The sequence below is a fragment of the Mesitornis unicolor genome, unplaced genomic scaffold (genome assembly GCF_000695765.1).
Source record: "Mesitornis unicolor isolate BGI_N332 unplaced genomic scaffold, ASM69576v1 scaffold2318, whole genome shotgun sequence".
Lineage (NCBI taxonomy): Eukaryota > Metazoa > Chordata > Aves > Mesitornithiformes > Mesitornithidae > Mesitornis > Mesitornis unicolor.
Genome location: NW_010204072.1, coordinates 131,231 through 158,569, shown reverse-complemented (window position 1 = coordinate 158,569; position 27,339 = coordinate 131,231). Strand labels below are relative to the sequence as shown.

General features: G+C 40.9%; 1 protein-coding gene across 1 annotated transcript in view; it reads right to left on the bottom strand.

Moving 5' to 3' along the window:
* ANK3 (ankyrin 3, node of Ranvier (ankyrin G)) overlaps positions 1-27,339 on the bottom strand; it is a gene marked incomplete at its 5' end in the record, with an annotated part of 150,173 nt that overhangs the window by 63,583 nt on the left and 59,251 nt on the right. Inside the window, 9 exons of the mRNA XM_010190949.1 lie at positions 1,456-1,562; positions 7,436-7,523; positions 8,666-8,677; positions 10,434-10,557; positions 17,787-17,849; positions 18,053-18,125; positions 21,555-21,650; positions 22,031-22,129; positions 22,219-22,317. Coding sequence (XP_010189251.1) covers positions 1,456-1,562; positions 7,436-7,523; positions 8,666-8,677; positions 10,434-10,557; positions 17,787-17,849; positions 18,053-18,125; positions 21,555-21,650; positions 22,031-22,129; positions 22,219-22,317 — 761 coding nt within the window. The remainder of the gene's footprint in view (positions 1-1,455; positions 1,563-7,435; positions 7,524-8,665; positions 8,678-10,433; positions 10,558-17,786; positions 17,850-18,052; positions 18,126-21,554; positions 21,651-22,030; positions 22,130-22,218; positions 22,318-27,339) is intronic.

Genomic DNA, 27,339 nt, shown 5'->3' with positions numbered 1-27,339 from the left:
AAACATCTGTCAACAGAAATTGCAGTTACCAAAATTATAATGCTCATTGTGGGATTGCCTAAGATTAGGTGTGTCACGTGTCAGACCAAAGAGGCAGTGACCCTGTCCCAGCCGGTGCTGGTGACACGTCTTTGGGAGTTTGGTGCCCAAACTGGTGTCGAAAGAAGCCATCATCAAAGAGAGGAGAGCCAGGGGATAGCAGCAAGAATGCACTGAAATGTGGAAAGCTCACCTAGGAGGATCTGGGACATTTTAGTCTATAAAAGAGAGAACTGCATGTCTTCCAATATACAAAACATTGTTAAGAGACCAGTAAGATGTTGTTCTCCATGACTACTGGGGACATGACAAGAAATAGGCTTAATCTGCAGGGAAGAAATTTTAAGTTGAATATCAGGGGAAGAAATATTGTAACAAAGGACAGTGAACTAATGAAGCTGAGGGACTACAGAATCTCTTATTTTTATGACTATGAAGAAATTAAACATGTTTCAGGAATGGCCAGACTACATTTTATCCTGCTGTGATGCAAACGGGTGGACTACCAGCTCTCTGAGGTCCTTTGCTGACAAACCTTTCTGTGATAACCATCAGACTTCAGCTTTTCATACTGCAGTTGAAATTTCAACTCTAGCACTGACCATGTGCAGTGTTTTATCAGCTCAGGACCTAAAAATTCACTGTCGTATAGGTCTGTTCAGCAGAAGGAGGTGCTTACATATATTGTGTGACCTAGACTTTAGGTCTGTGGAGCTTGCCGCTGTTTTGGAACTGAAATCTTTTGATATATGGTGCATGCATTTTCATTATAAGAAAATTAGTCACAAATGGGGAAGTAAATTAAAAAGGATATGAAATTTTATGTTCTGAACTTGAAAATTAAACAAACAATATTTATACTAGACAATCTCATGTGTAATGATTCCTTTCAATTACACGTTATTTATAAATTTTTAAAATATGCATTCAAACACTACTGCTATTGCATTTAAATCTAGTCTACGTGGTACTGTCAAGAAGCATCACAACTACAGTGATGACGCATAAGTAAATGAATAGTACCACCAAAGTCAAACTACAGATATTGGAGAATAGGCTGGAATATCTCTTATTTTGTATTCCAAATAATTTAATATTATTCCAACGAAATCACCGTGTAACACTTAAAAGAAAACCATAAGCAACAGGAAATGCAAAACAGGACTATTAAAGAGTGGGATTACAATGTTTTGGCATTCAGAGAATTAAGTGCAGAAGCAAGTTTTTAGTTTGATATGCAAGAATTTAGACTGACTCCTGTTATTAAGCATCCTCATTGAAGTCAGCGTGAATTTTGCCACTGGCTTCAACCGGAGCAGGAATAGGCATGTTATCAGCCATTACAGCAGGCTGTATTCTTCAGCTAACAATACACTTCCACATTTAAAGATAAAGGAAATCTGGAAAGTGACCTACCCAGAGTGGATGGGACTTGAAACAAGGTTAACATTGTCCAAGGTGTCTGCAGCCCAGCTATAGTGTCTGAGAGAATCAGAATCAAACTCCCTTTGAAAAGTCAGGTGCTTAAAAACACAATAAAAAAAGATAAATGGAAATTTAAAGTTAACATTAAAAAACACTTGTCTTAAAATATAAAGCTTGTTAATATAATTATATTAAATTTAGAACTGGACCCTTTCCACATAACAGTGCTGATACTCTAGGTGTTAAATTACTGAAAATCCCATGAGAGAAATGTATCTCCAAACTTCCTTTTTGTCCACTTTTCCCACTTCCTTCAGTTACAACTATGTCTCTCTTCAATCTTTCCTTACATCTGCAACGTTAAAAAGATTGAAAAAAATATTACCATTTGTCCTGCAATCATACATCGTGCAGCCAGGCAGTATAATATTCCCCCACAGAAAATGCCATTGGACAGATCCTTATTCAAGCAGAACCTGTGAGTAACTTCACTGAGAGTTTATCTGAAGCTGTGAATGCATGACCGAGCTCCTGGTGGGAGGAAGGTTTAGTTTGTCTTTATACATGTACAACCAACATGAACACTGTTTTTCTGGAGTGCCGCTGTCCCTACTCATCTCTGTAAAAATAGCTTTAACCCTGTGAAGGGCTGGCATACCGGTGCTATAATTAACTGCCCCATCTGACAGACATTGAGGCGTAATTTGTTGCTGCTGCCCGTGGACATGAGCCCTCTGCCCCACAGCAAAGTATCACACTATAAATCTTCTTATCTGTACAGCAAAGCCATTCTAGTAAAATATTCTTGTTTATTTCTTTTTTTCTCTATGAAATTAAACAAACGAAATTATCAAATACTGTACGCCTATATCTCCAAGGCGACAGGAAAGCTTCTAAACAATTTAAGAAGCACCGTCACCAGTTACACCAGTAAAGCTAAATCAAGAAGCTGTCATGCAATACACAGACTATGTTCACCCAAGACGGTGTTAAAGATGTCAGTGTTTCCTCTAAGCACCTTGTTTTCTGCTTACGGGCAAATACATCTAAAGAAAACAGAGTATGTGAAGACTAAAACCTTATAGGCTGTTTTCAGATTAAGTTCTGTGGGTTCAAGTCAAACTTAGGTCAAGCACACACTTCTACACAGGGCAGTTTTATTATTTCCACCCCTTTTTCTTCATGTACTGGCACACAGAGAAAGTGCAAATGAATTACTCCAAACATAAATATCAGCATTAGTAGCAAATCTAGCAAAGTCATAAACACACAAAAATGCTTCTATTGAGAAGCTTCAACAAGATAAGCAAGCAGATAGGAGTGCACTCTGGGGGCTCCAAAACATTTCTCTCTTTAGACATTTATTTCATATGAGCATCCCAGGTTTCCTTTCAAAAACCATCAACATTATAATTCACTGCCAATCAATAGAAACATCTGCAGGGTAAAATTTTGCTCTGCCACCTGTCCAACACTGTAACACGTGGCTTGATGCCTCCTCCTTTTGCTACCCTAATTATTTTACTAGAATCTTTCATTAACGTTTTGCTGCAAGGTACGTACTTCAGGCCTGGTGTTTCAAGCACAGACAACAACAACAGGCAAACTTGCATATGTTAAGCACCAAACTACATAAAAGATGAAATTAATGCTGTTGAAACAATGGCAATTAAGCAACAACCGTGGCTTTAATTAACACCATTTTGAAAAATGTATCATTATTTAGTTTAATTCGTTAATTCGAATAATTTAATTCGTTAATTTAATTCGACAGCTTTCTAACTCTTTCCAGTGGAACACCAGCGATTCTCCTGCATTTCCCTGAAGAGCCTGTAGTTCAGGCAGGAAAGAGATCACTGTGGATTTACGCTATTCCAAGCGATCCAACTTCATAAGAGCTCACACTGAGTATGGTATTACTTTTGATACCAAACAGTGCAAGATCCAGACAGCCGGTCTCAGAAGTTGTAAAAATTCAGATAACAAAACTAAATTTATTCCTTTGTGAAGTGATTAACATCATCATCAAAAATAGGGCAAAGCAAGCATAAGAAATGCATTAGGAACATCACCACAATTTAGTGTTTGTCATTCAAATGCCTGCTAAGCCATAACAGCGTCACTGCGCTGCGGTCCAGGCATGCACCAGGACGCACAAATCAACAAACAAACATGGGATCATGTTTGCTACAACAGAAGAAAAATGGTAACGTTCCTTCAGCAGTGTGATACACAAAACTAGACCTAAAGCCACATGATCTCCAAGGAAATACCATCACTATGAAATAATCTATGCTAGACAGAGGTGTTACTATGCTCACCAAGTTACTGTAGGTTTGCTTACACGCATACATAGTGTTCCTCACTCTAGTCCTTTGTCCTGAAATACTGACTCTATTTTAGGTGACTATATTTTTTGATGCATCCCTTTCTGACAAAGTGCACTCAGAGTGTCTTTTGGACATATTTACAGCCAGCAAAAGCACAAAGCCTGCAGCCAATAATTTTGGCGGAGAAACAGAGTAGGAAAGCTAATAGCCGGACACATGCATCTTACACACAGCACACATCTGTTGATCTCATTTTATCAGTCTGTTGAGGTGCTGGATTTTCCAGGCAGACAAAAAAAAAATCTTCCTGAGTACGTTGCAATATAAGCAGTCCAGAAGACGGTACCTCATCAGTGACATCAAATCACAGGACTCATCCTGTGTTTAGTCAGGTCTCAGTGTTCCGGCCCTGGACTAAGGGAGATTAAATATGCATTGCTAAAGGGTGTGGCCTCATTTCGATGCAAATGCATGTATAAAAACACTGATGGTTCTGCTGGCAAGGATCCTGCTGGTTGCATAACTGAATATCCAGGCTGTGCAATATCAGAGTTCAGCAAACAGAAGAATTTATGCTTCCTCCCAGATGAATTTATCCAGACAGAAGAGATTCAGCAAGCTGCTATGTAACGGACAGCCTGATTCATACTGCCTTTGGCTGATTAAATTCAGAGGCTGATGTAAACTATTCCATGGAGAAAGTCATTCGGATTTGGTCTGAGCTGCTGCATCCATGGAAACGCACCAGGACACAGAAATTTTAACTTTGCTCCAGTGATGTTAGGAGGCACAGCATGGCCCGGACTAAGATTTCCCTGTTGAACAGGGTCAGCAATAAACTACTGAATGCAAACAATGGAGAGAATCAACTTCTCAGGGAATTACTAGAAACTCTTCTCTAATACTCAACATGTCATGCTGGCAGTCAGGTTCAGTAAAGTGTGGTTTCAAATTTTCCTCGTTTGTGTCTTTTTTAGATTCCCAAGTCGCCCAGGAATCATGGGAAGGGGTGGCAACGGGATCTTCTATTTTAACCTGATTAAGAGGTTGACAAACGTCCCTTAGTCTTTTACATACTTATATTTCTCATAAAATGAATTGTCTTTACTCTGAGACTTTGCTGTTGCCGTGAACTCCAGAAAGGTCTGAGCTTTATGAAAGAAGAGAAATGGAATATGCAGATATGCAACAGCTCACTCCTTCAAAATAGCGTGGTACACCAACACGGCCTTAACTCCCATCAGTTTTCAGATGGACTTTTAGGATATTAGTTTTGACCCACAATGATCTTTGTTCCTGTGAATTCCATTGCTGGAACACAAGATGGGTTTTTTTCCTGCTTTCTACAGCCATAGCAGAGATTATCTAGACACCCAGTAATGTACAGAGGGAGGGATGGGAAGAAGAGAGGTGGGGTATTCTCTGTCTCCCAGATGCACTCTTGCCGCTTCAGCCAAAGAGCTGTAAAGCTTACCATCACCACAGGTTTCAGCTGTGCTGAAGAACACAGGAATTCCAGAGGATGGATTTCTTTTTTGTGTGAACTTTGAGGTTTAGAGAAGCCACAGCACAAAATTTTAGCTGGGCTCCCTTTTTCATGATGATAGTTTGTTGCTTTACTGTCTTTTGGTTTTCAGTGGATCATGGTTTTACTAAGCTCTCAAGACAGGACTGATATTTTTTGCTACCACCACCTTCACCATTCCTGATCCCCTCCTGGATTTGAGAAACCTGAAGTTTGTCTAGAGGATTAAGACTAGAAAAACATTTACAACTAGACTGTCAGCCAAGCCTCTAGCATGGCTTCATATTATATGACAAATTCGGACCAGCACTGAACTGCAATAATTGCACAATCATTGTCGGACAAAACCACAAAAATATGAAGACTATAAATGCAACGTGAACAGCCTAAACTACTGCTCAGCACCAGCACTAGGAGGTTTTAATAGCTATAGCCTTTTCAGCTCAAGAGACAGCACTGCACGAGATCCTCCAGAAAGCAGAGAGGTCCATGACCATCTGCAGAGAATAGGAAGTTTGCCCTAAAGCAGAGCTGCACACGATGTGGCGTCACTGCAACACTTCCATGCTCAAATAGTAATTCTTATTTTTCTAAGGGAACTTTGTAATACAAAACAGGTTAATGGTGCACACTTTGAACTTCAGGAGTTATTCAGCACAGTGCTGGTTTGAAGTCTCATTATTTGATTAAATACCCCCTAGCTGCTAAATCTATGCCATATACTTTGATGGTAATGACAAAAATAGCCAGAATCATAAAATGACATAATATGTTCTCAGACTGAAGACCTTTCCTCTCCTCTGAAATTTCCATCATATCAAGACTTAATGAAGGATTAGGAGTGGGAAGTGTCAGAGTAACTTGAGGTTCTCAGCCCTGAAATACAATTTCTTGTTCTCAGTGCTTGTAGTTGAAGATTTTATTTTCTGACTTCAAACCAAACAAAAGCAACAAAATTACCACTATGAAATGTTCGGAAACTCTCTCTATCTGGCTGTTGTAAATCAAGGATACTGGAGGTTTACATCATTTCACTCGAAAGTAACAATCTAATAATAAACATTCAATTGCTAAAGAGAGAATCCGATTTCTGCCACTGTTGTAATGCCACCAAAACTGTGTGCAAAAGCTGTACTAAAACTGGATAAATTATACTACACTAGAATTTATAGGCTAATACAATCCAGGTTTACAATGCTTGAGCCCTGCTCTGTGGACCTTTTCCCCCACTAAAGCATCCTCTGAGATCAATAACTCCCTGTGTAGGAATACTTGCTGTGAGAGGGACCTCTGTGAAAACAGCAGCAGAAAAAAAATCCATCTTATGCTCTTACAGGACATAAACAACAGTTTTACTCCAGAGTCCTTTAAGTCTCAAGTAAAAATTTCTATGTGAATTTTTATTCAGTTTTCTTGCAGATCTATGGCTTCAGTGTATCAAAAACTCTTGAGTAATTCAGTTAGATTTGAAAATCTGAAGCCAGTCTACCAAGGAAAAGGCTGACAAACTCACAAACAAAGCATACAGTACGCTATCATCTCCAGCATTAGCTTTTAGAAAGACTTTCCCACGCTATAATCAGGTCAAAAGATTCTGCTTATGTTGTATTAGTCATTGCACAAATGTTTGGAAGATACATATAGTGGTTGGTGCATAATAGCTAAATCTTTACAAGGCCAAATTCTTCCCAAGGGTGGAAAAACAAGGATAGCAGTTGGAGTCCTCTCTCTGTGGATAGAATGGGTGAATGTAATCCCCAGGCTATACAGTACAGATGAATGCTGCTTAGTGTAAAACATTGCTCCCATCTTATCAAAGCACCCTAAGGATACACCTAACGTTAAGATGCTCCCACTGACTTCAAAGAACAACCACATAGTCAGAACCATAACTGGTCCTTTAAAAACTCTTTGGGTTTGGGACCCCATCACCCTATCTCTTGCAGGATCAAAACCACAATGTGGTAAACTCACGATTCCTCTCAGCTCCTTTCTTCTCCCTTTTCAACAGGTAATAGAGGAGTGATAATCTCTGCAAGCATGGCTGAGCGCTGTGGACTGTCATCCCCTATAAACACGAAGCGTGAATACCTGGTGGCAGAGACGCAGCACATACCTGATCCTTTGCTGGTACCAGCAGCTCTTCAATCATCATGCTGTCTCGGGCATAAGAACTTCTGTTCAGCGTGTAGGACCTATCCGAACTGAAGGAGCGGAGGCTGTTGTATTTACCATTTATCATAGAAAGTGCAGATGACAATGAGATGAACAAAAAATAAAAATAAAAAAATTAATACATGCAACTTCCAGGGATAGCATAATATGGCAAAAATATACATAATCTGTGAAATAATACAAGGGGAAAATGGAGTAAGTATTTGACTGTAAATATCTCCTACAATACACATAAGCAAAATCACAACAGACATTTACTGATCTGGCAGTAATGCCGTGGCTTTAGAATAAATCCAGAAAAGAGTATTCAAGTATTTACATGAACTTTGATAAATGTCTCCATGCCCTAACCCTGACAGGAGACCCGTAAGGGCAGGTCTGGTGGAACCTGTGGGTAGGTTACAGAGCCTGCCCTTATGGCTCAGATTGCTGAAGCAGATTTAACTAACAGCAACTTCTACATGTTCTCATTCTCTTTGTGGCTGAACCACTTTTGACTTTGTTAGAAACATCCTGGTTATTCCTTTAGTTAGAAAAAAAGGACAATAATTTTAAAATGAAAGAAGAAAGAAAAGAAATTTGCTTATTGATTATTAAATACAGCTTTCAATGCTTTGAGGATTATTTTACACGTTAGACTATTTAGAAATAACTATGATCGCTCTGAATGTGTTGCAATTAAATCAACGTAGGAGTGTGTTACACTTAACCCTGGAAGATACATTATGGTATGTGCTAAAAACATGCTGCAGGCCTAGACATGCTTGCTATGTGACAAAAAATAAAGTAGTAAAAAACGTGAATTAATAAAAAGCAACATCCAACAACGTATTACACTTCTGAACTAGCAACACTTTTCAGACTCAAAACTCTACTTGTATCATGCATTCTGTAGTTGTTAATCAAACTTTTCTAGTCCCTTGGCATACATTTCTCCTCGTGTTGGAAGCAGAACTGGGATCATAGTTACATACTGTAGGAATATGTTAAGCAGACTTTTACATGATAAAGGGCATAATGAAAACAAGTTATATTTGTTATAACAGAGGGATATTCTCTAAGGCTGAGCCCGCCCCCTCACCCAAAAATAAAAGCATGTCACTTTCTGAATAAAATGGAGATGAGCGATGGCAGCAGCAGAAAGATGTAACACGATGCCATGCCTTCTTACCTGACTTTTGGACTAAAGCAATTTACAGTGGAAAAGAAACAGGAGAAATAGAAAGCAAAGAATCAGACGGGAAAAGCAAGATGTTATGGCTGGATGGCTTATATATTTAATGTGTTTATTTCTTAATGTTACACTCAGAATCAGTAGTAAGATACATCCACAGAATACTTTTTGCTAAGTAAAATACTTCACAGGAAAAACGCTTTATTTGTCTCCTCTGAGCATAACATGCGCAATGTAAAAAATGAGTTACACAGCAACAAATAGTAATGGCACTGCTAAAATCAGAAGCATGGATAGATTAGATTTCTCTCAAAGAAAAGATAAAATAAGGCTGAACCCTCAGATCTACCTAACAGATCTTGACTGTGAAATTCTGCTCTTGCACTTGCACAATGAGAATTTAAAAATGTGCTGTAATGAGTAAAAGGTGTCCTGTAAATCAGTACCCAGCTCTGCACACAAAGTGCACTCCTCCACCACCACAGCAGAACTTCAGACCTGATCACATCTAGTAGTGCTGTGTGATGACCTTGCTCACACTAACTTGTGCTTAAAAGCAGCATGTCACCTTTGTTAATTATGTTTACAAAGACAGGGTTCTCCCTTCAGATCTGTTTTGCTTGTTTTCTAGCTCATGGACTATTTAAATGCATCTTGGCATTCCTTGTGGATGTATTATTACATAAATACTTTTAAACTTATCTAAAAATTGTAAGTGAAGCAACACATGGCTGGGCACTACTATAAAGCAAATTTGCACTGCACGCTTGCATTTCTAATGCGACCATAACAAACAAGACTGAAGGGTAGACCTCTAAGCTTTACCTTATGGGAGTTACCATTCACTGTTAGACAATAAACTCACTTTTAGAAACAGATCTTTAAACTACAGCATAGGAAAAAGTCCTCAGGGCTCCAGCTTATGAGGTTTAATTATTAGCTTAAGTACAATTCAACTGTCAGTAAATACATTGCAAATCTACAACTATAGAAGTAGTCTCTGCTCATACAGCTTTAATTGTTTTGAGCAATGCACAGTGCAGGCTTCGGCAAGATTCAAAAATGAAATCTAAAACGTTGATCTAGAAACACTTGAGTTGAAACCAGCATTAGTCAGCTATATTAAGTTTACAATATTTTATCAGATTCACAGAAACTTTGGCCTGTTTTATGCAACACGTAATCCATTCCCTGTTAAATGAAACTCTACAATGAATTCAGGGTAACCTGCTATTTTGTTTTTGGGAGCATTTTTCCTTAATATCAACTATCTCGGTTGGATTACTCACTAGCACCTTTAAAGAAATAAAAGCACCAAAATAGCAAAATGATTGTCATTCAGTTTTTCTGGCATTTACATTCTTCATCTAAATTAGCCCATTAAGGAATACTCTGATGTGAGCATCAATCTGACCAGCTGTAGTGAAAAGAAACCTGGTTTTGCTGGCTGTTCTAGGTCAGTTTCTAGACCAGCTGCAAACTGCTGTGAAGTCTGTGCCCCCGTGAAGAGGTGCCCTTGTGATGTTCAGGGCATGAGCAGATACCAGAAAAAGTGAAGTATCAGTTTTCTCTATCATTGCCATAAGAAGCCAACATGAATAAAGAATATGAAATAAAACTGCAATGAACATATGCGTTAAAGGTGCAGTATTATCATAACCCAGAAGTACACCCCCTCTGCTTCGTTTTGAAAGAGACTCCAACTTGGTTTGTAAAAAATTGTAACTGTGGTGATGCACAAACACAAAACCAGCAAACACAATACCTGGCCGAGCGGGCTCCCAGGCTAAAGCCCATGTATCCTTCAGCAGGCAAAGAATCATCTCCCAACTCTTTCAGATCCTGGGGTCCGAGGTATTTGTCCGTATCACCTGTCATTGCATCCTCACCTGCCAGCACAAAAGCCAGGCTGAAATCAGAAGCTACACGTATTGTAAATGTTTGTGTGCTTAGTAAGTCATAACGCCCTTCTGTGCTTGCCAACAAGGAATCAATCCCGTCACCCCCACTTTCCCTAAGGCTCTTTCCATGTAGTATGTCAATTATCCACCCTCTGACCGAGCCTGAGAAAATAATTTTATTGGGGGAAACGTAAGAAGCGAAACTCCACCTTGACATAAATCCAACGTGTTAAAAGACAAGGAATGACTTTTGCCCAATTGTTTAAGCAAGCTAAAGTGTTCTTCTGTACTTTGCACCATTGCACTCACTTTTGCATGCCTTAAAAAGAGTCCGAGCTGACAAACTGAAGTTCGGTTATTCTGTATGCAAAACAAACAAACAAACTTGGCTGTGAGAGACAGCCTGGTTGCCCACCAGTACTGAAAAGTGCAACAAGCCTGAATGGACGCTGAGTAAGAGAAACCCGTCTTCCACCTTAGGTATTTCTCAATAACTTTTGCAAGTTTGAATGACAGAGGGGATAAATGAGTTCTTTTTTCCCCATGAACTGCTTTCCACTGCCAGGTTGGTTTTCTGCAGGGAAGCACTTCCCGAAGGGCAGGGCCCCCGGAGGCAGTGGGCGGCGCGGTGCGGGTACCCCCCGGGAGCCGCCACGCGTGGGAGGCGTGGACATGGACAGAGCCGTCGATTATTAGTTTTGGGGTTTTTTTAAGAAAAAAAATAAAGGAAGGAAAGTTAAACCTTTAGGGCAGACACCGCAAAGGGTTAAGGGAGCAGCTCGCCCTGGCGAGCAGCATTTGCATAGCATTACATCACGCAGCCCCACATTCCTGCGCTGACGGAGCAAGCCCGAAATACGCCTTTCGCGGTTGTAGCAGTTTTTATTTCCCCCACCTCCCCCCTCCCCGTTCCCTCAAGAGCACGGAGCAGCGAGCTTCCCCGGGAGCTCATCACCTGCCTGCGTTCCCGTTCCCCCCCGCACCTCCCCACTCTGTTGTGAACGCGTTTCAGCCGTGCAAACAAAAAGTTGCACAAGGGCGAAGTTTCCCGGCGCGCGGGCCAGCCATCCATCCATCTCCCGCGTCCATTCACCGAGGAGGTCGGAGCCGTTTCCATTCACCCAACTCAGGGGGAAAAAACCACAGGCGAGCCCTGGTTTTAAATTAACAATCAAGGCTAAAAATACCCCCCCTCAGCTACTGCTCTGCACACGGCAAACAAACAGCCCAACTTTCTCCTCCACCCCAGCACCGAGCGGTCTTTTCAGCAACAGTTTCAAAGCTCAAATGTTCAGAATATACCGGAAAGCATTCAGAAAAGCAGAAACAGAGACATTACAAATTAAGTTAAACTTTAAAAAGTCTTACTGTTTTGGAAAGCCATTTTCACCAGTCTGGTCTATAAGAATTTTTCCCCTGATGTTTCCAAGAATTCCTATTAGTCCTATTAGTCCTTAAGCAGTGATTTAGAGTTAATCTCCAAACCAGCACAAGCAAACTAATCCCTGTGGGTCATATTCGCTTTCCACACAACAACCGAGATCTTCTTAACATCTTGATCTCTTCGTATGTATTTCAGGACACGCGCATCTTTGGCCGCCTAACTCAGATCAAAGTTCTTTGCAAATATGAAACAAAATGAAAAATAATCACTACAGTTAAAAAAAAAAAAATCCCCTTTTAATCACTCCGCAGACATCCTTTTAAAGCTTCTGCTGATTGGATTACAGCCTCCCTTGGCAAGCCTCTTGAATGGTGACATAAATGCAGGCACTCCAGTTATTTGTATGTAAATAGGGGTGCTGCGAGGGTGTAGTTTTTCTGTAACTTGATACCGGGGCTGAGCAAGGGAGCGTGGGGCTGCGGGGAAGGGCGCTGCGCTCCGCCCGCCCCCGCCGGGGCCGGGGCTGTGGCCCGGCGCCTCCCCTTCGGTCATGCACAGGGGCCCGGAGGTGCCCCGGGCTGAGCCCCAGCTGCACCGTGGGTATCAACGGCGGGGGCTGGGGGCAGCTCCCACTCCCTCCCCAACCCTCTGCATGGGGTGCGTGTGTCGAGAGAGAAAATTCAGGTGTTTGAGAGAAAAGGACCGCATCCTGGGGGCGGTGGAGCGGCCCAGGTAAGGTCTGAGATACGGGCAATTTTAAGGAACTGCTAACTGGACCAGTAACGCCACACCACTTTGACGAACAGTGGAGGCATTTTCTTTCGGAGTGTCATTTGTCAAAGACAAGGTGGAAAAAATAAAAAGCCATTCCAGTTGAGCTGCAAAATACATTAGATGTTATCCTGCTCTGCAGCTAATCCAGCCGGAGCAGGATTACTCTGATGAAATGCTCTCATCAAAGGAAAAGCTGCATCTAGGAGTGGTAATTTCAAAGAATTCCAGACATTGTTTTGTGATCGTGGGAGGCTGGAGCAAAATGGGTGGTGCACGTTTCAGCAATCCCACTCTGTTTAATTAGGTGCTGCAGCCTAATCCTCTGCATTTCAGGTAACAGCAGTGTGTTTGCTCACAGCACACTATATACCTGCAGACATAGGTCCCATGGAAAAGTGAAGACAAAATTAGTCTCTAAACACAAATGATAGAGAAATGCCCAAAAATATGAGGCACAGAAAAAAAACACCACAAACTTTGCTGAAGTTCCCATCCTTCCCTTCACAATATATCACGTGTTGAAGACAGATGATGTCCCTGTTAGCAGTGGGCAAACATAGTTATCACAAGTACAGGAAAGCGTTCGAAATCCAGGAAAGAGTAGCGGCAGCAGGTCAAAGCAAAGGCCCATCAGTTCTGGTATACCCTGTCTCTGACAGCAGCCACACTTCTCAGAATATAAGAACATGAAACAGTGCAAGTCCTCTGGCACATTTTTCTAGCTGGCAGTGATTTGAGCACGCAATTTCTAAGGCTGCAAGAGGTTTATATAGTCACAAGCAGGTAATTTTTTTCCCCTTTTTAATTTTTTCCAATTACACTTTGAACTCGATGTAAACATTTTGCATTCCCCACACCAAGGATACATGCCAAAGAGTCACACAGTTCAACTACCTGTTGCAGGAAAAGCAGCCCTTTCAAGCCGAATCTGCCTTTTGCTGGTTTCACTGATGCCCCCTATTCTTAGACTTCAGGAAAGGCAGCAAGCTATAGTGCTCACTTGGCCACCCACTATTCTATACATTCTAGCTTCTCCTTCATTCAGATTTATATTTTTTTTTGCTGGGATAGACAATCCTACTCTACTTTTTTCTCCCAAGAAGTTTTTCCATACCTCTCATCACCTTTATCACTTTTTCCCATGTTTCACCCATTTTTCTGGTCCCTCAGTGCCTCTCCTACAGCTGGGAATTGCGAGAGCACAGGGTAAGTGCTGTTTTTAAACACCAGTGATAAATACAGGCTCTTTGGCAGCAGGAGAGAAGGCATCATGTGGCTTGGGAAAAGCCCCAAACAAAATTTAATCATAGCCTGGGATCCAAATGGGTATTGGTCATTGGCTTTGCTAAAGATCCTCGAAGCTTTCACCACTCCCTTGTCACAGCCTGTCCAGAGCTGCCTGATGGCAGAAGAGGTACAGCCACAGCAAAGAGCAGGATGCTTCCAGTTGTAGCCAAGGTTTTGTTTCACACAAGTATGGAGAAAAACCAACAGCAAACCACTGAAACTTTTATGAAGCTGTGAAATTTTATGGAGACAAAGAAACTCAGAAAACTCTGAGCATAAAAATATAACGAATCAACCCCTCCTAAAATGATCCATAACAGACTTTCATGCTAGGGGCTGCCCTGACCTGTCTTAATGCACTTAAACTGCTGCACCTCAGCACCTACTCAGGGATCAGGCAGTGTGCACTCATGTCCTCTTATGACATCTGTCTAATCTGCCAGGGATTGATTAGCATGATACTTACTCCTACTGAGAAGAATCTCTTTTAAATGGGTTTAAAATGGTGTCCTTATTTACACCCAAAAGTTTGTTATCTACTGAAGACCAAATTAAAAAAAAAAGTTAAAAGCTCAACAATAACTGTATCCTAACAATGGCTGTTTAAAATTTTCAACACCTGAACTGTTTTTTGGTTTGGACTTTTTTTCCCTTCACCAGTCACAGAGCGTCACCCCTCTTTGTTTCAGCTTCCACTGCTTGCTGTCCCTTCACCTCTGAGGCAGCAGTGGTAGCTTTTGGGGCACAGGCCGTTGTGACAGAGCTCATTGCTGGGTTGAGGCAGTTACAAGCAGGGCTTCAGCTTCCTCCATCAGATTAAAGCTCTTGCATCCGCCCAGAGGGATGCTCTGAGGCTGAGCATGCAAGGAGGTTCCCTCCAGGCCTCCCGCAGATGGCTCGGGATGTGCTTTAGCATGGCTGATTCCTGGCTCCCCACCAGCCATGTGGCTGCTGGCCGCGGGGTGCACTGCTGGAGCTCCCAGCAGCTGCGCAGGGTGTGGGGTGCAAGCTCACATCTGGAGATGGTAAGAGGAAAGACCTTGTTCTTGTAGTCTCAGGTTTCACATTTAGAAGATTTGCAATCACTTTAAAAATAAAAGCAGAGCACGTGTTCAGTGTGCATCAGAATTGCTCTATATTCTTCTACAAACTTTCTGCTACATGTGAAGATGAACCTTCAATTTTCCCCACAAAATCATGCTCACATCTTTTTAAAAAAACACCATTTCTTTCTTGTGGTGTAGTAGTTTTCCAGCACTTAACCTCATTTGGGCAGAATGGCCAGAGTAATCTAGGAAAAGGAAGAAAAAGTCTCTCCTCTCAATGAGTCTGACTCCAAACCAAACTGTCCTCAGCAGGGAAGAGAAATTACACAATTTCCATGTAAATAATTATTTAGTGGGCACAGCAAGACATAAACACAAGGAAACAGTTTCCTGAGATTTGTCTCTGAGCTCTGAGACTCTACTTTCCAAGCCTTCAATTTCTCTTACGAGAGAAAACTTGAGGATTGCATAGCATGTTGAGAAATCATTAAACAAGCTGAAGAGTTTTGGCTGATGATATGAACATTAGCCAACTGAGGGAGAGCTCAGATTTGGGTGGTAAATTTGTGCCCTTCTCTCACTTGGAAATCAGTTTCCTGGCTATGAGATTTGTCAGAGTGCACTATCATCTTGAACATATTTATTTCTACTGGCGTAAGTGGATGCATTGCATGAAATTACCCTATCAACATGGGGGAGTTGTGGGGATGGGCACAGGTATATTGTCTTTACAGATGTGCAAGTCAGGAAAGAGAGACAGGCCGGTGGTTGTTACCTCAAAGGCTGTAAGTCACTGCATGCCTACTATTTGATTTGAGAGCTCCCTCTCAGTGTTAGGTTGGAAAATGACCCTGTTGTGTATAAAACAGTCTCTTAGCTCCCCTAGTAACAACATGGGTGCAGAATAGTCTAGGCAAGGAAACAATCATATTACCTGCATTCTTGACGTTTGGTTTGGTTAAACTGAGAGTGACTACAAAAACCTTCCACAGATCTCACACATCCCTGCAGGCTTTGCATTGGGCCTTAACAAATAATCCTAGATATTAAAAGACACATTGCATATCTTAGGTTCTAAGATTTAGATTCCATATAGGAGTTTTCCTCATCTGTACCTCGCCGCACGCTGTGCAGAGGGATAAGGCAATAGTTACTGCTCTATTCACTAACGCTGTGACGCATCAGTGTTTCAGTCAGTTAAAACAATACAGTGTTTCGAGCAGTACAATGGCCCAAGAGAGTTATTTGTAAAACACAGGTGTAGGGTAAGAACACTCCATTTGGAACTGCAGCAATGGGAACACAATGACAAACTGAAAACAAACCAAAAGCCTCAATGCATGAATTAAACAAGAGCTGCACACAATGAACGTTGCTAAATAGCTTTTACACCTTACTGCTTAAATGCTATACAAATTAAAAGTAAATATATCACTAGGGAGGAAGAAAGAGAGATTAACTAAAAAAGTACAAGAAATTTGAACCCAGACACTAGTTCTCCTACTAGAGTAGAAAAAACCTGCAGCTGTAATGCAAGTGAATTGGGACACACAAAAAAGCCTTCAGGACACTGTCATCCTCTTTATCAACTTAAGACCTTCCTGTTTCTGAATGTCGTCTGGGAACCTAATCCCACTGTGGCCTCTGGTGAAACTCACACAGACTCCTGCACATCCAAACCAGGAGAGGTCTGACCTAACAGGGGATGCTGGTATAGGGGAGGGAAGAAGTTGTCAGAGGAGTTTTAAATATTTGAGGACCACTGAATTCATGACGAGCCTAACCTGCACCAAGGAGCAAGCTGGGATGGGCAGGTTGCGAGCATAGGTAGCTTAGAAGACTTTTAGCGGCAATTAAAACCACAGGGTTTTATTGCCACTCTCACAGATTTAACATCACTTTGCAGGATGATACAGATGAAATCTCAGCTACTAAGTACTTCCTTAATACTAACAAACACCAACATGTTGAATCCAATGCAGCATCCTCTTTACTGAGGACAAGAGTAGTCTGATGTGGTTTTATTCAATATCATGACTGAAGTATCACAGAATCAGAGAATCACAGAATGTGAGGAGTTGGAAGAGACCTCGAAAGCTCATCCAGTCCAACCCCCCTGCCAGAGCAGGATCACCCAGACCAGGTCACACAGGAACATGTCTGTTATGTGTTAAACATACTACTAATTAAACGTATTAAATGTAAAAAACAAACAACTCCCCTGCAACCCCCCAAAAAACTACCCCACCCTGAAAGAGTCATCTAAGATAGTGGACCCTAAGAGTCCACTATCAGAGTAAATCAAGCGCTTAAGAGCTTAATCCACACCAGAATTTAAAACAACAACAACAAAAATTCTTCTACTGTTCACTGTCAGTATTGGTTATTTCTTTCAAAATGTTTTGCTATTTGACCCTTTTGTCCGATATTTAATTTTTCAGTTACAACAACAAAACAATTCTCCACTTTATACAGGCAGCAGGAAAAGGGCTATTCCAGGAAACTGGAGGTAATTTGATTAAAAAGTAGAGAGTAAGAGATTCAGAAAAAAATGGAGTGTTAACCAGCAATAGCTCAAAGAATTTTTGAAAGCATTCTTAATTGTCAAGCAGAAATTCTTGTTAGTGGGATAAGAAGAAAATCATCTGAAAGGATTAATTTTCAGACAGATGAAATAAAAGGAAGAAGCTTAAGTTAATCACCGCAATACAAAAATGCACAAATACCTTCTTCAACATCTGACAAATATTCAGCATCGCTGAGTATTTCAGGGGCATTGGCTTTACGAACTGCATGATTTAAATAAACAAAATAATTAAATAAAAGCATAGACTAACAATGTGTCAACAAAACAATCGACGTAAAACAATAACAAATATGCAAAGACCATATCCAACTAATACTGTTTGTTTGTTGCTTTTTTAAAACAAACATCTCTTACAACAACGAAAGACTAAGAAATAAGTGAGAGAGGTTTTTTATGTTTTAATACCTTCATCATCAGACATATCAAGAACTTCATTCATGGTTTCGGGTACATTCATTTTGTGCTTTTCTGTAACAGTCTGTCAAAGAAAAAAAAGTAGTTTCAGAGTGCAGGTACAATTTTTCTTAAAATTATAGTTATTTTAAAAATTAAATGCAAGGTAGGACATGCTATTATCAGCAGTTGGCAAAACAAGATTTTGGGTTTTTAGCTTCTTATTCACTTTCTTTTTTATAGATGCATTGAACTATGCATTAAAAAGACTATATGAAATAATACAAGAATAGGCAATATTATAATTGTGTTTTAAACTATATTCAAACTTCCACAGCAGAAAAAGCATGAGCTGAAAGCCTAGAACATGATGATATCAAGAGAAGAAACAAGTACGCTGAAAAGAGTGCCAAGTCAAGGGTTTGAGTAAGAACCTTTAAAGAGTTGTCTGAATTTTGAGCAGCAATAGGTCATCTCTGTTTAGACTAAACCTTCTGAGGGAATTATTTCTCCTTTGTCATTAGAAAAATGCTGCAATTTAGGAGCAGGCTTAATCTATGTGCATTTTTTCAGAGGTGCCTCAGCATGAATTGTGTGTTTTTCCCACAAATGAGAACAATTGTAACCACATGCAGGCTAAATGATACCCCTTAAGGAATTTGGGCATGAAAGACACTCAGAAGTGGTTGGTTGATTTTCATCCTGATGTTTATATTGATTCAAACTCTTAGACCAACATAAAATAAATTAGAAGGAGGAAAAAAAAAAGGTTCTGAATCCCTGCAATCTGTTCCTAGAATACCTGTGTGTCTCACAAATGACACACACACGCACACGTTACTCTCCAGCTGGGTACAGCACAGCAAGCACTGGTAAAGATTTAGGTCACACTGGGGACCCTGCAGACTTATCATTCAAGAAGTGCAGTGGAAGTAAAAAACCAAGCAAACAAACAAAACCAAACAACAAACCCCACATCAAAAGCCACTCCCATCATCATGGAGTTTTTTATATTGATTCAAACTCTTAGACCAACATAAAATAAATTAGAAGGAGGAAAAAAAAAAGGTTCTGAATCCCTGCAATCTGTTCCTAGAATACCTGTGTGCCTCACAAATGACACACACACGCACACGTTACTCTCCAGCTGGGTACAGCACAGCAAGCACTGGTAAAGATTTAGGTCATGCTGGGGACCCTGCAGACTTATCATTCAAGATGTGCAGTGGAAAAAAACAAGCAAACAAATGAAACCAAACAACAAATGCCACATCAAAAGCCACTCCCATCATTATGGAGTTTTTATATGATATTATTTTAAACTACCATTACTTCTCATCCTTCATATACAAATAAGAAATCATTAACAAGGTCAGAAGGACAAAATAGCTTTCCCATTTTCATTTATGATAAATGTTTCAGTTCTTCTCTGGCCTTATGAATACTCATTTGGCGGTTCATGTTTCCTGGGTGACTGCCATCACTTGATACAGGCAGAAGAGCTCCTGCACACTCAAACATCACAAAACTTATAAAAATCCTCATACATTTCATTCTGTGGGAACTACTTGCAAAGCTTTTTAACACATTGCTGTTCAACTAGCAAAATCACAGGCCTGCTTTTTTTCAGGCACTACTGGATTTGTGTTTGAGTAAAAGCTGTAGTAAAATTAGCTGTGTTCATTCATGTTTTCATTAAATTTACCTTTGGGAGTTGTTTAGCCACAAGCCTCAAAAAATAAGTCTCAGCAGTCAAACTGAGTTTTTAAGACCCACAGTTGTAAATCAGATTTCATGTCTAGACTTCGAAATCCTGGCAATTGCACACTTGTGACTGACAAGCAGAATATTCTAATTTTAATGGAAATCCTTTCTGGACTTCTCTTGAGAGCAGGTATTCGAGGTAGTACAGATCTTTCAGCATCTAACATTTCTTCCACACCAATTCACAGCCTGACCCTGACCCACCATCTCTCTGCTCTTCTTCATCTACAGAACATAAATGATCAATCATCTTATGCAGCACAAACTCCCCCAGCTTCTTGGTTCTACAAGCTAAGAATGACCTTGTGATACCGGGAGTTCTTAGCATTAAAATGTGGTTTTACTGCAGCTACCTAGTTCTATGCTAGGCAATCATTCGAGTTTATGCTGCCCTATATAATCTTCTCCGCCACATTATTCATTTTGTGGAAAACTATTTTGGAATCTTTCTAGAGAGAAATGTGTTCCTGAGAAAACGTAGAAAGAAGGTGTAAGAAGAAAAAAAAGTTATTAGTTTCAGGCATACTTCTTTATATTTTATTGTTCTGAAATTCTTCTTTCGTGTGGTGACTTTTCTGTAAGCTACTGAGTTATAGACCACAGCCAGGAAAGTCACAGGAAAAAAAGGCACATGCAGTAGCAGAGCTAAAATCTGCCTGTCATCCCAAATGCTCATCGTATTGCAACCACCTGCTTGCACCAAGAGACCGCAAATGGGCGATGACAAAACATGGAACACACAGTAACTGTAACTGATATGCATAAAAATACATGTGTGCACATACTTCTCCTCTTCTTTTTTATTAGGAAAAAAAAAGTTGCAAAAAGGAAAAAAGCAAATTTGGAGCCAATGCTCTGGCTTTATCTTCTTAAGACCCAATTTTGGCTTTACTACTATGGTGCTGCATGGAGGCTACTCACCTAACAAAACTGTTTTCTTCATAGAGCAATTGGGCAAAACATTAATGAACAAAACATTTTTCTGAGAAATATTTTGGATTCTGTGAATCAAGATTTTTCTGAGAGCAGGTAACATTTGACCATTGCCAGTCTCTTTAATCTCACCTGGCTAATGCTGCCATAAGCCTTCCTGAGAGCCAAGACAGAAGCTGGAGTTCATGTATATGTCACAGGGAATGGATGTAGTAGAATCATAAAATGGTTTGGGTTAGAAGAGACCTTAAAGATCATCTAGTCCAACCCCCCTGCCATGGACAGGGCCTGACTGTGGCTGCTTAGAGAAGACGGCCTTTCACCATCTTTCAGCAGACTCCAAAAACTATGCAATGAAGTGCTTTTAAGTAAATTTCAACCACTTCTTAGATCGGAATATGTTCTCTTAGGCCAAATACAAGCCATTACACATCAGCCTCTTGGCAAACCCTCTCAAAAGGCAGAAGCAGCTTCTATTTACACAAGTCTATAGGAATGTCTTTTCAACTACAAACCAGTCTGTATTTGTGTGGTTTGTGCCCCAAACAACAAGATGTACGGAAAAATGTGGCACCTATGACCAGTCATTTACACTGTCCATTTTCTGCTCAGTTGCTACTCTTTCTGCATGCATCCTAGTAATGTCTACTGCCTTAAAAATATATTGCTCATAGCTGACTTAATATCCACCCTATACTGCTGAAAGGAAATAGGTGGAAATTAAACTGGAATCTCAGTAGATGTGTAACTAAACAAAGCCGAATATGCTGGCTTAGGAAAAATTCTTCCATTCACTACCGAACTAAGCTGTACTTACAATTGTAGTCATGGTCTCTTCCGTCACCACCTTCAATGTGTCAACAACTGAAATGTAGCCAAGTCGCTTAGCAATGGCAAGGGCAGTGTTTCCATTCTAGCAATTGAAACATTTATAACAAAAGTCGAAAGTTAGCAAGGCTGAGTGTAGAAACTGCTAATTAACTGTAGAAAAACGCACAATACACTGATGATTGAAATAAATATTTCGGGTAGTAGGATACATAACCGTAAGTTTTTAAGTCTTTACAGAAATGGGATGAAAATGAAAAGATTTTCAGACGTTTGCTGTTCTAGTTTTGGAAGAAATGATGGCATAGAGGATGCGGGGGCGATGGGAATAGGCTTCCTCTGCTCTTTTCCTCTCCCACCACACACATTGTTCCCTCATTTCCCTTGCTCAAATACTTTACATGGGGTAGGACAACTGAGCCCGATGGGAGAGCGGTGGCCTGGCAGTGGACCCGCTGCACTTACCACAGTGAGCTCGTTGGGCGCCGCGCCGTGCTGGAGCAGGACGTTGATGATGTGAGTGTGCCCCTGCTGCGCAGCCTGGTGCAGCGGCGTGTACCCGTTCTGTAGGCACAAGGAAAGGGAAAGGCTGCAGTGGGTACAGTGCACAAGCTTCCTCCACAGAATGAGAGAGGCAGAGGTGGAAAACTCACCTTCGTTTTGGCATTAACTTTTGCAGAATGTTGCAGAAGGAAGTTAACAATTTTTATGTTTCCATAGTGGCAGCCAACATGCAAAGGAGCGTATCCCATCTAGAATGAACGTAAGCAATTAGTGAATGTGAGTATCTCTCATATCCCCTGACAAAAAAACCCCACCAAACAACAGACATGAAACAGCAAAAATCTTGGTAAGCTTTGGCCTGTGTGAAAAAATCTTCCAACCCTGGGAAAAAAACACCCTTCTCATGAATATCAGTTCAAGTCCTGTGCTTTGTGAAGCTCTCCAATGCCTTGTATTTCTGCAATCATCAACACATGCAATGCCGACTAAAGATTTAATTAAAAAGATTTTTTAAATTTTAATTTTTAAAATTAAAGATTTTAACTTAAAAACCTGGCAAGATTTTTAAAACCTACTACTGTTTTTTAAAAGCTACTTCTGGTAGCAAAGCAGGAGTCACTAGGCTGAATCTGAACCGGCTCACTTTTAAACCTACATATTTAAAATAAGTCAAACAGCACGTTGAAACCTGTTAATTGTAATAAACACTTTAGTCAGAAGTTAACATTTAATATACAATGCAATAAAACAAAGACGACCAAAGCTTGCTCTTCCTTCTCTTTTTCTAATCTCTTAGTCCATGACAACACTGTTAGCAGTTTTGAAAAAGCTGGACTTACTTGAGATGCTTAATGTTTTGTAAATGATTAGATCATCTTTCTTGAAGCCATTATCTTTTCCTGCCTTAACTTCCCTACAGGACAACACTACCTCTTCTTCCCTAACAACTAACATCAGATCTAAAGCTGCGTACAGTACCATTCAGGAGATGGTTACCTCTAGACAGGACACTTGCTATTTTTCTCCATGGCATGGAAAGAGGCCACTTTTCCCCAAACTTGCCCCCCACTCACACTAATAGCTCGATGGCTTTCCAGCAGATGTTTTGCTTGGCTCACAGTGATGGATTAATGGGCTTTCTCCTCTCTTGAGGCAAGTCATTGGGATTCCCTTCCCCTTTAAAGGTCAGGTTTCAGTTGTTTGTAATATATATGGGGAAACATGGCCATGGTGCACACCTGGCATGGAAAGAGGCCACTTTTCCCCAAACTTGCCCCCCACTCACACTAATAGCTCGATGGCTTTCCAGCAGATGTTTTGCTTGGCTCACAGTGATGGATTAATGGGCTTTCTCCTCTCTTGAGGCAAGTCATTGGGATTCCCTTCCCCTTTAAAGGTCGGGTTTCAGTTGTAATATATATGGGGAAACATGGCCATGCTGCACACCTTGGCTGCTGGTAGAGTCCAAAGCACCCACACAGGCAGAAAGAAAATACACTACTTGGGATTGAATGATCTGGCACCAGATCCAAAAGCCAACCTTGTGGGTAGAAACACTGAAAGATGTGCTGGTCTTGTATTGACCAGGCTCCTGCTGCTTTCCTCAGTGTTTAAAAGTGAAAAAGTGCCTTTGCTTTTCTGCTTTGAGAAGAAAAGCCTGGTGCCCAAGAGGTGGAGGCACACAGGGCATTAAAAGCTGCAGCCTGTCATCCTTCATTTGTACATTCATGTCAGTGAGGTGTGGCCAGGTTAGACAGCTTGGTCAAAAGAACTGAAGAGGCAAGTCCAAGGTCAGCCTGGGGTACAGGAACCAGCACTACACCACATGTTCAAATCATGACATCAAAGCTGCTCAGAAGGAGGAAAGAGAAAACCTCAAATGCTAGGTATTTTCACTAGCGGGAAGTTTCAAGTATCCATGGGTTTAGACACACCATTTTTTTTTCATGTCACTTTGCCCCTGACGCTACTTCACAACAGGTTACCTAATTTAAGTTGTACTAACACACGCTAGGAGATGGTAGCTGTGAGAGTTACTTTAAATTAGGATGTATATTTTTTTCTTCAGTTAATGATATACCCTTTGACATCTAAAGAAACTACAGGCTTTGACAACAAGGACAAGTTAATAATTCCAAGAAACAGTGCTAGATCTAAATTCCACTGGCATAAGCAGAATGAAACTTTCCACTGACTTACGCGAACATTGGATCAGGCGTCAAATGACTACAAGGAACTTTTCCTGTAGAATAGTTGCATGCAGTGGTAAGAGACCGAGCACTAGTTAAAATGTAATCATCCGGGACTAAACACTGGGACGTCATCTTACAGCTACTCTGAGTTTAGTGTTGGCCTAATGCCTTCCTAGCAGTGCCTGGGGTCTGACTCTGACAGGGCTCCCTAAGCTGGCCAACGTCTTGAGTCTTCCTCAGGACGCTGAGCATACTCATAGCCATGTACCTCAAATGCAGCTTCTGCAGCCGCTGCTCCTAAATGTCCAAAGATAAAGTCAGATTAAAACATGGCCAAACTGTCAGAAAAAGTTAGTTTAAAAAAAATGCTGTGAAACCTCCTCATACAACAAATCAATTCTCCTCTTCTTCAAAATACAGACCTCTTAACATAACCTGCAAGGTCAACAAAAACCAGACATCATAAAACCAACTGGGGAGACAAAATCCAAACTCAAGGACCACCTGCTGGGAACCCCCTGCTTATAACTCTAAAACATTAAAATCTGGAGAGTATGAGAGAGCCAAAACCAGCTGATCTCAGCTTTTCCTTTGAAGAGATCTGTAAAGGCTCCTCTCTCCAGTCTGTAGCAATGGATACTGAAGAAGGAGCTAACAACCCCCTGATATTTAGAGTACAACATCAATTTCTTTCTACAAATGGTATATACAAACATTTACATATGGTACCTTCATAAATGGCTAAAGGATTAATTATTGATGCTCTTTGTCACTCCTGACCAGCCTGCTGTTTAAATCAGAGACTAAGTGAAAACTTTTCCTCTTTTCCCTCCAAATACATGGTAGAAATAATGGTATTTCCATGGCGAGATGGTCACTATTCTCCCTGCTACAGAGGGAGAACACTTCCCTCTGTCCCAGAGCTGAAGCTGAAGGAGCCTCCCTCTGAAGCTCTTGCTGCTGCTGGCCTGGCCAGGTATGGCTGCTGGCAGTGCATGGATTGAAAGGCAGCTTCTCTGCTACAGGCATCACACATGTCCTGGGTAAGCGATGTGGGCACCTGCTAGCCTGGTGGCGAAATACCAGTTTCACGTCTGAACTCCCTGGAGGGGCCTGAGAGCTTTCTTTTAAGTTTGCCATACACTGTGGTCGTCTCATGTCATGTTGTGTTTGGTGAGGCAGTGCCTAACAGCACACAGTCACTAACAGCAGAGTGGCAGATCTGACATGATGGGTCACATCTCACTGGGCATGTGAGGCTTCATCAGCCACCAGAGGACATCTTTCATGTTTAGAGTCAGCAATGATTGCAGTGAAGGCATTGGTAAAAAATAAAAATAATTAGCAAAATGCCCTTTTAATGCCTGAGACCCAGAAAGGATATCCTTTCTTCTCAGCTACAATACAGATTCCTGCATTCAACTGTTTCTAGCTCAGGAAGGGATAACATTTCTATTTATCTCCTCATGGAAAACAGATATTCTGTTAACTTTGCTGAAACACTCCAACTAGCAGATTCTGCAATCACACAACCAAATTAACTATAAAAGTAGTAATTTTCACGGCTAAGTGAGCTTGCTACTTTCATTCTCTATAGGAACATATTCAGGAGGCTAAAATACTTTGCCTCAAAAGCTATTAATAATTTTTAAAAATCCCAAACCAACCAAGCAAAAAAAACCACCTGAAAGACAAATCAACATCTAAACAAACCCATCCCCATGATTATACACATTTCTGCACTGCAGTTTAGGTTCAGAGTTTTATTTACTGGGAAAGTGCCAAGGGACCTAGTAGGCATCCTAATATTAAAAAAACCTACTTCCAAGAAAATCAAGGCTTTTGTTTAATACAGCTCTAATGCACATCACCTTCTGGCAGTCAGCTGTCATGCTGCTTCTAGCTGCTTTAAAGGATGAGCAGCAATATGGGACTTAGCAGCTGGGAAGGGCTTATCAACAGCCACAAGAATAAGTGCCAAAAAAAAAATAAATCAGAAATACTGAACTTTTCAGTTCTAATGGAACACACAAACACAAACCATCCCTTATTCTCTCGCCCTTCTGTTTATTTTTTTAATGGACATTATTACAAGTCTTGTATATCATGTCAGTGAATTACTTTAATATTCTCCACTGGTAATAACCATAAATCTTAACAGCTTGAATTATCGCATCTTTCTAGTCATGCTGGCTTTCAAGCTGCTCTGGTTTTGTTTTTCTGCTGTAAATGTCAGACAATGAAGCTACAGTATTGTTGTTGATGAGGCTAGAAAATGCTCTAGATCCAAAGATCACAAAGGCATCCAGCCTTGATCGAATAAAACAGGCAAACCTATGTCTACATGCACACTTCACTGCTTTGCTAAATCACAGCCTAACATGTTGCAGTACCTTGCAAAGGTTCATTATTGCACATTATTAGGCTGGAAATTTCCACACAAATGTCTTGATAACAACTGAGCACATACCAAGAGCCAAGAAGGGAGGGATAATGTACCATGAAGATATACTGAAGGTATCTGTATTTGAGTGTTCGTTCTGTATGCAAGTGATTCTTCTCAATAGCACTTCCCACCCTCCCTGCCTCCTTCCCATCTACTTCTGCATCTGAAAATTGGATATTCCAATGGAAAAATTGGATTGCCATTATGCACCACTGTAGCACTCAGGATGGTATGGGGCTCCTGTCGGAACTAGGCAGGCAGACCTGAATAAATCTGAAATAAAAGGCCCAGCTCAACCTGCAAAAGAACATAATGACCTCTCAGTCACCATTATCTCCTATCAATACTACAGTTTTAGGAACAAAAGGCAGTTTAATACTGGCTTTATTTTCCAGACAGTCGTCAGCCAGGGACTGCAAGATCATCAGTTGCTCCCATAGAGGCCCAGCACCAAGTGCAGTGTAGTAACTATTCGGCTAAAGTGACCCGCACTGAGATCAAAGCTCCCAATCCCGCTCTTCATCCTTGACTGAACCAGCACTCTCATCAGTCTTCTTTTGCCAGACCACCACGGTAATGCTGCATCCTACAATAACACTATCCAAGGGGATAAACAGTTGAAAAATGACATG